General features: G+C 43.6%; 3 protein-coding genes across 3 annotated transcripts; 1 reads left to right on the forward strand and 2 right to left on the reverse strand.

Moving 5' to 3' along the window:
• LOC311040640 (gamma-crystallin S-1-like) lies at positions 1-1,047 on the forward strand (the record flags this gene model as incomplete). Its single annotated transcript, XM_084050969.1, has 3 exons — positions 1-9; positions 207-449; positions 778-1,047. 3 exons carry the CDS (start codon positions 1-3, stop codon positions 1,045-1,047), a joined length of 522 nt encoding a protein of 173 aa, XP_083907095.1.
• A 440-nt stretch (positions 1,048-1,487) lies between these two features.
• Positions 1,488-11,460, reverse strand: LOC311040642 (uncharacterized protein; the record flags this gene model as incomplete). The annotated part of the gene is made up of 5 exons (XM_084050971.1): positions 1,488-1,763; positions 2,959-3,216; positions 8,125-8,397; positions 9,308-9,550; positions 11,434-11,460. 5 exons carry the CDS (start codon positions 11,458-11,460, stop codon positions 1,488-1,490), a joined length of 1,077 nt encoding a protein of 358 aa, XP_083907097.1.
• LOC311040456 (gamma-crystallin M2-like) lies at positions 4,983-6,726 on the reverse strand (the record flags this gene model as incomplete). The annotated part of the gene is made up of 3 exons (XM_084050757.1): positions 4,983-5,255; positions 6,097-6,339; positions 6,718-6,726. 3 exons carry the CDS (start codon positions 6,724-6,726, stop codon positions 4,983-4,985), a joined length of 525 nt encoding a protein of 174 aa, XP_083906883.1.

The following is an 11,460-nucleotide window of genomic DNA, read 5'->3' on the forward strand; positions in this document are numbered from 1 at the left end:
ATGGGAAAGGTAAGGCTGGTTGTTTTTCTATGCATCTTTTGTGCCTCTGCGTACCTCCACAGACTGTTGAAACGAAACCAATAAACAGGGATCATTTATCCCTTTGTCATGTGATAAAGTCCGCCTGGTCTCCTTATTTGACCTCACATCCAGAAAGAATTCTTGCAATACAACAAACAACCCCCCCTCGATTGACCTGTTTTCAGATCGCATTCTACGAGGACAGGAACTTCAAGGGGCGCTCGTACGAGTGCGGCGGAGAATGCTCCGACCTGCACTCCCACTTCAGCCGCTGTAACTCCATCAAGGTGGACAGTGGCGGCTGGATGGTGTACGAGAGGCCTAACTACATGGGCTATCAGTACTACCTGATGAAGGGCGATTACCCTGACTACCAGCGTTGGATGGGATTCAACGACTGCGTCCGTTCCTGCCGTATGATCCCCTCGGTAAGCTTCAGTCAGGCATGATCTGAGGATCTGTGCCACTGTCCTGGTGATCCTGCACTGCTCTTAGAAACCCTACTGTATATGAAGTCATCTATATGGTGGCATCAGACAATCTTGGAGCAACTACAGTATGACAATTTCAGCTTGTACGTTAAAGCTTAGCTTCTCCTTGAAGTTGTGTGATTTTTTATTGTATAATGGATTCACAGCTAGAGCTTTGTAATAGTCATGTTGCCCTTATTAGAGAATGAAAGAAAGAAAGAAAGAGAGACCAGCTGTCTCTAATTCTCTTGTAACATGAATCCTTGTCATTTCATCCACCCCACAGCACACTGGCTCTCACAAAATGAGGATCTACGAGCGCGCCGAGTTCGGAGGTCAGATGATGGAGATGAGCGACGACTGCGCTTCTGTGTCCGAGCGCTTCCACTTCAACGACATTCACTCCTCCAACGTGATGGAAGGCCACTGGATCTTCTATGAGCATCCTCATTTCAGGGGACGCCAGTTCCTGATGCGCCCAGGCGAGTACAGGAGGTTTAACGAGTGGGGGAGCATGAGCGCCAGGGTGGGCTCCATCAAGCGCATCGCCATGTGAAGAGAGTGATCTCAATGGTCTCATGTAATGTGATGTTAATAAAAGTGTTCAGACACCCACTGTGCTGCCTCTTGCATTTCCTTTCCAGCCATGTATTGTAATTCGAGGCTCCTGTTTGACATGGTCAAAGTTCATGAGCATGATGTCAAATGTTAAAATGATACAACTAAACGTAGACCAATGTTACAAAACCGACCCTTGGAGTTCTCACAATCAATGCTATGTCCCATGCATGGCTTGGTAGGTTTAAATGTGTCATGAATGTTACAGGAAAATAGCTTCAACATAAGCCTAACCAAATGAAATCTAAAGACCCTGTAATCGATTGCACACATGTCTCCCTCAATCACTTGATGCAGAAACAAACACACACACTCAAACACAGAGTTTAAACAAGCATGTTTATTCAGAATGGACAGAGGAAGGAGGTATGAAGACTTCTAGTTGAAGTCAGTAATTCGCCGTAGAGAGCCGACCCTTGGGCTCACGGCTCCCCAGTCGCTGTACCTGCGGTACTCGCCGGGTCTCAGGTAGTAGTGTCGACCCCTGTAGTTGGGCTGGTCATACAGCAGCCAGTGGCCGTCCACCACGCTGCAGGAATTGATGTCGGACATGCGGAAACGCTCTTGTACATTGGGGCTGTCATCGCTCACCTCTTGCATCTGGCCGCTCATGTCTGGGCGTTCATACAGCCTCATCTTGTAGGAGCCATGGTGCTGCAGGAGGAGAAGATACCAGAGCAGTGTTGATTTTGACAGCAAATTTTGATTTAGTTTTAGTCATATTGTAGTCATCTGAAATGTTTTAGTGTTAGTCTAGTTTTAGTCAACTAAATATCATAAGACTTTAGCTGACTAAATCTACAGTTGATTTAGTCGACTCAAATTTTGGCGGGCCTCGATGGCGTCATAATGGCTGATTTTACTCTTGGTTGCCTGGTGAAAATAGCTGATCTACAAGCGCACAACGCGTCGCAGTGCGAAGCGTTGTGAGCTTGTAGATCTGCTATTTTCAGAGCGCAACACCCGAGTGCAACCAAGCATAAAATGACTTCTACTTCTACTGGATCTCTTCTCCACCAGTCCCTCCATAACATTTTAGTCTAGTTTTTATTTGTTTACGAAATTGTCAATATATTTAGTCATAGTTTTAGTCATTGTAGCTTAGTTTTTATTTCGTTTTTGTCAGTGAAAAAAGGTAGTCGACGAACATTTTTCGTCATAGTTTTAGTCGACGAAATCAACACTGTACCAGAGTAAAACTCACTGACAAACAGTGACTCCGAACCAATTCACAGTGGTTTGGACGAGAAGGACAGACGATAGACAAGAAGACCCTCGTGTTCTTCGTGGAAGTGTTTCAAATTGTAAAGTTTGAGCAAAAATGCTGTGTTTTGGATACGACTGGATACAAGACACTTGGATTATATTCTGAGCTGTGTTGAAGCTTATAAATAGATTGTTTTAAAATAGTTTTTCTGATGTTGATACTGGACAGTGGACAACTATTTTAGTAGTATTATTGTTTTGGATTATTTATTCACCGTGAAGGAAAGTGACACAAAAAGCGAATTCAATTGTCCATGTAATTCAAGGCTTCATGGGGGGAGTAGTTTATAGAAAAAAAGTATTTTCGGGAGTAAAGTACTCATTTAAAGTGCCACTTAACACCAGGCCACATTTGTGAGTTTGCTTCTGTCTAAAGGTTAGAAACTATAGAAAGGTAAAAAATGTAATAAAATAAAAATTGCCATGGTACACTGTGAGTGTGATGAAAGAAATAGAGCTGATAAAATCAATAATAGATGTTACATTTGACAATGTGCAAGCATTGACAGTAGACCATAATATTGTCAATACCTGCAATTCTTCTTCTTCAATTCAATGTTGAGAGGCCACTCTCAAGACTTACCACTGGGATCATGCGGCAGGAGCGAATACCATCACTGATGCCGATCATGTGCTGGTTGTCGGGGTATTCTCCTCTCCTGAGGAAGTGCTGGGGGCCTTGGTAGTTGGGCCTCTCATATACTATGAAGCAGCCACTCTCCACCCTGATGGAGTTGCAGCGGTTGAAGTAGGTGAGCAGGTCGGCGCAGTCACTCATGCACTCATGCTGCCGACCGAGGAAATTCCTGTCCTCGTAGAAGATTATCTGTGAAAGGGTCATTTATGAACTGTCAACATGGTTATACACTACTGTGGTTTAATTATCATTTAAGATTAATTCTAGAGATTCTAATCGTATTGATTATTTAATTACTGTAATAGCATTAATGATGGCTATCAAACATACTGTACCTTCCCCATTGTTACAGTTGTCGCTTCCTGGATGATACTGGATGGATGCTCTCCACGTCTCTCGCCTTTTATATAAAAAGCTGCTGTGTGATTGCGCAGCATAAAGTATTGTCATTCAAATTGCTGCTATCAACAGATATAGGGACACCAATCAGATTACGTATAGCATGCTTCATGGTGTGATGTGTCATTGTTCTTGTTCATCACTATTGATCAAAACACCACGGTACATACTGACCCATGTGGTCAACGCTTACAGCATCAGCAAAACAACATAGCAATGTGCGTGTTGTTTGCAATCAAAAACAAAAAGCTTTCCCATGAACCGATGAATATCCTTCATGCACTTTTATATATTCCTCACATTGAGCAACTGAGCATAATTACCACTTAAACTGGGTGGGTAAAGTTCCTTGTTTTGAGTTGTTGGATGACAGACAGTTCACAAACATATTAATGTGGTTCAGACTTCTGAAGTCTTTCTTTTGTTGGATAATAGAAGGTCACATACACACACACACACACACACACACACACACACACACACACACACACACACACACACACACAAGCACGAACGCAGGCAATCACGCACGCGCGTGCACGTGCACACACACACACACACACACACACACACACACACACACACACACACACACACACACACACACACACACACACACACACACACACACACACACACACACACACATTCTGTGGTGCAGGGAGGGAATCAATGCCCTGAAAATCCACATTTTAAGAAAAAGTTAATTCGAACACACACAAAGGCCACCTTTGCATTATGATTGTGTGTATTGATTGAGTTCAGTTACAAGGCCCTTTATCAAGACCTCTTCATAATGTGTTTTGCTCACAAAGTATCATCACATGTGGTTGACTATTAGGTATAAGGTAGAAAGTTTAAGTCGGGATAAAATACAGCTTAAACTAATCTGGTTTGTAATGTGATATTTATATATATTTGTGTCTGTATTTTTGTGTAATAAGGTCCAACAACAGTACATTAATTCAAAGGGTTTTATTATGGTCTCCTCGAAAATGGTTACTGAGAATTTTTAATTAAATATGACACCAGCACACTGTGCTTTATACACGCACGCACGCACGCACGCACGCGCACGCACACAGTATTGTGCATTGGGGTCATTGGGGGGGGGGGGCGGTTGATTGATTGAATACTTTATTAACATGCATATTAAAGTACAGGTAGTACTGTCAAATGTTGTGCTAAAGGAATAACACAAAAAGCGAAATCTTTGAACAATAAAAAATCTTCTCTTATGAGGGTTCCTGGCAATGCTGCGTCCTAATACATGATAGATCTGGGGGTTTGAGAAACACTGCATTCGAAGATATGGCCCCACGGTATACTACAGTAAGTCTCTCTCTCTCTCTCTCTCTCTCTCTCTCTCTCTCTCTCTCTCTCTTTCTCTCTCTCTCTGTGTGTGTGTGTGTGTAGGTGGTAGTCGTGTAATGCAGCAAGAATAGCAATGGACAAGGTATGAACTATATGAAATAAGCAAGATGCACAAAGATATACGAGGGGCTGATACCATTTTATTCAACGTGTGAAAAAGGGCATACAGAAGACACTTGATGAGGATCTCCTCCTCTTCAGAGGTCCATGATGCGCCGGATGGAACCGACCCGGGGGCTCATGCCACCCCAGTCGCCGTACCTCCTGTACTCGCCGGGCCTCATGTAGTACATCTTGCCCCTGTAGTTGGGCTGCTCATACATCATCCAGTGGCCGTCCATCACGTTGCAGGAGTTGAAGTCGGACATTTGGAAGCGGTCCATGCAGTTGGGGCAGTCGTCGTTCAGCTCCATCATCTGGCCGCTCATGTCGTGGCGGTCGTACAGCCTCATCCTGAAGTTGCCACGGTGCTGCGGAGGCAATCGAAGAAGAGAGCGAGTTATAAACTAGAACTTACAGTACATGCACAGGTGGCTGTTTCTCTGTTGTGTGGTTTGAAAACACTGGTTGAAAACAGGTTGAAAGTGATTTAAATATATTTTGGGGGGTACAGAATTTGCCTCCGTATTTGTACTGATATAGTATTTTTTTTAAAGGGTGATAGTTGTTGCAATAATAATGTGTGGTTGTCACAAAATCCCAAGGCACATCTGGACTTTTCACACAGCACACCAGTGTGCCTTGGCACACAGTTTGGGAACCACTGTTCTAGAAACCTGCAGCTCAACAACTGACAATTGTTCTCTATTACTAGTCAGTGTATTATGTGGATACAATACACATTCTGTTCTAGTTCTCCCTGGGCTGTGCAGCCTCGTTTCTCTGCAGAATTTCCTTGTTATCTCTGTTGTCAGAGGAAAGCGGTGCATCTCTAAAGTCAATGTCTCAAGAATCCAAACGAAAACAACCGACCAGTTGTTCATATTGTATCACTGTCTTTCAACAGCTTTTATGGCCTAATAGCATTGAAACCTCACTCAGAACACAGATGTTGATGTGTAACAAATCCGTGTTCCTCGCATGGGAAACCGAGCATCCACAATTCACCAAAAGGGGTATCCCCCCTTGGTTAAGGGAGATATCAGACTTTCGGGCTTTGCTACACAAGCAATACCTCCCAAACAAGTAAATGAGGTGGCAAAATCAATGAAAAAGCTTTTTGAACACAAAGCCAATTCCCTCGCTTGGTTACGAAACATTCATAAACCCAAGCTTGTACGGAGGCACTGTGTGGTCCTAACCGCTCCTTACCATGGGGATCATGCGGCAGGACCTAACGCAGTCGTTCATGCCCATCATACGCTGATAGTCGGCGTATTCACCCCTCCTCAGGAAGGACTGGTGGCCCATGTAGTTGGCGCGGTCGTAGATCTGGAAGCAGCCGCTCTCAACCCTGATGGACTGGCAGCGGTTGAAGTAGGAGTGCAGGTCGGCGCAGTCACTCATGCACTCATGGTGACGGCCGCTGAAGTTCCTGTCCTCGTAGAAGATGATCTAAGGACAAAGGATGAAGGCAGCATTCATTAAACACATGAACCATAGAGTCCCTGTTCTTTTCTTTCTAGTCAAGGTGTTGATGTGTTGTGCTGTTTTTGCTATTTGACATACAGCAAAGTAGGGTGTAAGTGGTTAAGCGTCATCTACAGAGGCCTCCCTGCTGTGTGAGGAGTAGGGCCTACAGTAGGTGAAGCAGTATTTGCAGAATATATCAGACAATGTCAAATTTAGTTAAATGTGAGTTAAATTGATACTAGTTTGGCTTTAAAACAAATACTGTATACATAATATATACTTTTTGTTGTCCATCTGGGCCATGAAATGTATTTGCAAATATACCGTTTCCCTCGGTTAGTGTACAAAACGAACATGTACCTTGCCCATGGTTGCTGTTGCTGTAAGCGAGCTTCTTTCCCTGGTGTCACTACCTGGATGAAGTATACTTATATATATACGTTGGCGCTTTGCAAAGGTGTGATGCCAGCTGTTGTCATTCAAATAAGCAGGTAGGTGAGTCAGCAGAGTGGTCACCGGTATCTTCTCTTTGGACAGTTGCACACAAATGTCACGAAACCTTAGTCAGAGAGTAGGTAATGGGTGGTAGAATGTAATTGTATCGTTATTGAATAATGGTTGCCAAATCCAAATCTGGCATAATCAGTATTTATTGAACATGATGGTTCATTTGCTCAACTAACAGCTCCGAAAATGTTGCCAGTATCAATGTTCTCGTCATTCTCACAGAGGTTTTCCTGTGCAGACAAAGGGGCATTTCTCCTGTCCAGTAGAGCTTTGTTTATGACCCTTTCTGGTTGAGGGCTCTGCCAACGGTGCATGTTTTAGGCTCTGTTGACTATTGAAAGTGAGCCACTGTGTCATATAGGGCTACTATGGTCATATGTCTATGAGATTCTAGTGTGATCAAAGCAGCAGTGTAGCAGCAACTGGTGTGGGCAATGTTGCGCCTCACAGCTGCCAAAGAAGTTGCTCTGGGCATCACTGCCTTGTGAAACACCAACCGTCTCCAGGCCCCAAGACCATAGTCTCCGCACCCTGGGCGACCGGGCTTTCTGCTCCACTGCCCCACGCCTGTGGAATGCCCTCCCCGACCACTTAAGAGCCCCACAATCTACCAATGCTTTTAAAAATGGACTCAAAACATACCTTTTTAACAGAGCTTTTTCATAGCCTTTTTTTCTTAGGTCTTTTAATTCGTTTTTAATCAACTTTTTCAGAAAGGGTCTTATTGTTTCTGAATGCTTTTTTGTTGTTGTTGTTTTTGCCCTGCCTTTTTATTTTTGTGCCATTTGTTTTTAAGCCCTGTAGCACTTTGTGATTTCCAAAAATGTAAAGTGCGTTCTAATAAAATGTATTATTATTATTTTTATAAGACTCATCCGTCTTGGAATCATCAGCTATATTCTATTTTAGGCCAACTAACCAGAAAAGACAAAGCAAAGAGAAAGTGGACTCTCATACATAATCCTCCAAAAATAATGCATATAGATAATGAAAAATAATACAAAAGAAAACCTAACCCTAACCCTAACCCTAACCCTTGTTGACTTAGTTTTTGTTAGATATCTCTTACACACAACACACACACACACACACACACACACACACACACACACACACACACACACACACACACACACACACACACACACACACACACACACACACACACACACACATGCAATCAAATAATGCAAGTCAGAAAACATTTGGGAGCATCGTTTTTTTTATTATTAAGTTGCGAGGTTGAATGGTTGTTCTCTAAAAGTCTGTGATGCGGCGGAAGGAGCCAGTGGTGGCACAGGTGGCTCCCCAGTCACTGAACTTGCGGTACTCGCCGGGCCTCATGAAGTACTGGCGTCCCCTGTAGTTGGGGTGCTCGTACATGGTCCAGTAGCCGTCCATGACGTTGCAGGAGTAGATGTCGCGGCTGCGGAAGCGCTCCTGGACGGAGTCACAGTCGTCGCTGAACTCCATCATCTGTCCCTGGAAGTCTGGGCGCTCGTAGATCCTCATACGGTAGGGCCCTCCGCTAGTCTGCTGGGACAAGAGGTAAGAAGACACAAGAGGTACGTAACAACTCGTATGCTTTACTATGTAGCCTTCTTTCCTATACTGTGTGACTTTACTGTTGCCAATGGCAGTGATTCCTCAGCCTTTTTCATTTCAAGGGGCCCACTTTGCTATTTATTAAGCCACGGACGCTCATTTGATATACTTTTTCATCTCTGGGACATCAATCTACACTGTAAAGTAGTGTTAATGTAACTCTGATAGTGCAAAAATGGAGCATAAACGGAACTAATGGAACAAAAAATGGAACCAAATGGACCATTATGGGTCCAAAAATGTAACCAAATTTGACTTACTCTCAGAGTTACAGACCCGTAAAGTTCCATTTGGTTCTTAACTGTCAACAATTTAGCTGGGGACACTGTGGAAACTCAACTCATCAAGAACCCCACATTGAGAACCAGGCTTAAGGCCAGTCCACACCAATGATTCGCGATGCAACTCTGTGCAACATGCAAGTCCTTGGAACTACTTGCAACCATTATCCCAAATGGCAATTGCAAGGAGTTGCATTGGTGTGGACTGGCCTTTATGGGAGCCCATTTCTGCCACTGAATGTGAGGCCTTACTTTCTCGCAATCCTTTATATATCCACATTTTGAGGGTTTATTCTTGCACTTTCACATTTGTGAGAAATAAAAACTCTGAGATACAAAGTCAGAATTGCAAGAACAAAACCCAAACAATTCAGGCCTTTTATCATAATGCAGTCAGCGATAAAAACAAGGCAAAACTCCTCACTGGTCAGACATCCACAGTAAAATCCTGTCACTGACATTTAACACTGACATGAGCGCCATTTTACACTGTCAGAGTTAAATGAACACTGATGATTTGACTGTGTGAATGCTTTCCTCCCCGCCATGCTACTCACATAGGAGAAGGTACGGCATGATCGGATGGTGTCATTGTAGCCCATCCAGCGCTGGTACTCTGGGTACTCTCCCCTGGTCAGGACATACTGGTAGCCGGTGTAGTTGGGTCTCTCATACAGCACCCAGCAGCCACTCTCCACCCTGATGGAGTTGCAGCGGCTGAAATGGGGGTGCATGTCTGGGCAGTCCGAGTCGCACTCATAGGAGCGACCCTGGAAGTTCTTGTCCTCGTAGAAAGTGATCTGAATTGGAACAGATCAAGGGGATCAAATGCCTGTCGCTGCTGCTGCACAGTAAAATCCTCAGTATTCATTGAACTCTTGGAGTGTACAAATGTAACCAAAAAGATTTACAAATGGATAAATGAACACTGGGGATTCTATTGTGTGTACTTGCAGGGCTGTGACTCGAACCATCCTGAATGCAATTTTCAAACCACCGTTAAATCCTTGTATTGAATGCATTCTTGTTTTGACTCTTTTAGATCCTATTTAAAGCTTCACAGTGGGGAAAAAGTTCAATATGGAACATTGATTTAGTTATACAAGATGCATACAGTGTGCATATAGTACAATCAACAATTTACTTTAGCTGATGCCCCCTTTTCCACAATTACATTTTAACCTGGATATGATGTAACATTGAAGTTAAGTATGTTTTTAATAACTTATTTTACTCTCCACCTGCCCCAAAAACTAAATTATGTACAGTGCCCAAACAAGTTATTTCTCCTCTTACCTTACTCATCCTGAACAGATAACTGAAGCGGTTTCCGTAAATGCAACAGAGCGACAGCCGCCTCTTTTATAAACCTCAATCAAAGGTTGTTGGATTAGATGTTTTGTTATTGTAATGAGCAGGGATTTGAGGCTTTGGATACCCTGCCAAGGACTTGATCCTGTCCATACAGATAAAAACCCTGATTCATCAATGCAAATGGCCTAGCCTGGCACATTACTGTCCCTCCTGTCTTTTGATACTGTACGTCGGCCACCAGGAGACATTTTATTCACTAATCCACAATATAGGGGATACTGTACATGTTTAGGGAGTGGAATGCTTCAGGTCATCACAACGTACACACTTTGTAGTCCCTTGAAATGAGAGTTTGTCGACTGCAAGAGGTAAAATAAAGATGTAAACTGGAACTTATGAGAGCTGGTCAGAGTATGTCTACCTCTGCAGAGTTCCATCATGTGCAAACAAGTTCAAATGTTAACATTCAAAAAGAACATGAATAAAGCATGTTCTTGGAATTCAATCTCAGTGTAAAGCAGGCTTTGTTCTCACCAGCGCCACTTGAAGCAAATCGCACCCAGGTTTTGCAAATAGGCCTACTGCTAATGAAAGATCAAAACAGCAGGCTGCTGATATGTGTCATACGCTGATGTGTCATACGTGCGTGCAGCGTGCATGTGCATGCATGTGTCTTAAGTACGACTTTGTGTGTGCGTGTGTGCGTGTGTGTGTGTGTTCCCGTGTGTCTTTATAAGTGGTACGCATGTGTTCTCGCGCATTTGTGCGGTGTCTTTTTAAGTACTGCGTGTGTGAGTACTGTGCCTCCTGAGTTTTGTTTTCTTGCAGGTTTGTGGTGCAATCAGCTGCAGGTGCAGCTGATTGCCCATGGAGACAGACAGACATACATACATACATATACACAAAAAGTCAATTGTAGCAGTGGCTAGCACCACTTAAAAATAAAATATATCCTCCCCATGAAGTGCCTTGAGAGGCTAGTAAAATACCATATCGAGCATCATGATAGATCAGGCAGTCACGGCAGTCAGGCTGTTCCCCACGCATTCACCTTCCAATCTCATTCGCTAACATGTACGCCCTCAATCCTAATGGTGAATTCTAGGCTGTCTTTTTAAGCAGAACTCTGGTCACTCTTCAGACGTCTCCCAGGTACTGCACGCCACCCTCTCCTATCTAGACAACAAAGAGGTGAATATGCCAGGCTACTATTCATCGACTACAGTTTGGCCTTCAACATCATAGTTCCCACCAGGCTGGCTATAGCAACTTAATTGATCCGGGTCTGAACCCTGCTATGAGCACCTAGGTGTTGGTTCCTGGACTTCATAACTGCTAGACCACAGATAGTCAGGGTGGGCAGTCACACCGTGAACTGCCTCTTCTTGAACGTCAT

Source organism: Gymnoscopelus microlampas (genome assembly GCF_963454915.1).
Source record: "Gymnoscopelus microlampas genome assembly, chromosome: 24".
In the NCBI taxonomy this organism is placed as follows: Eukaryota; Metazoa; Chordata; class Actinopteri; order Myctophiformes; family Myctophidae; genus Gymnoscopelus; species Gymnoscopelus microlampas.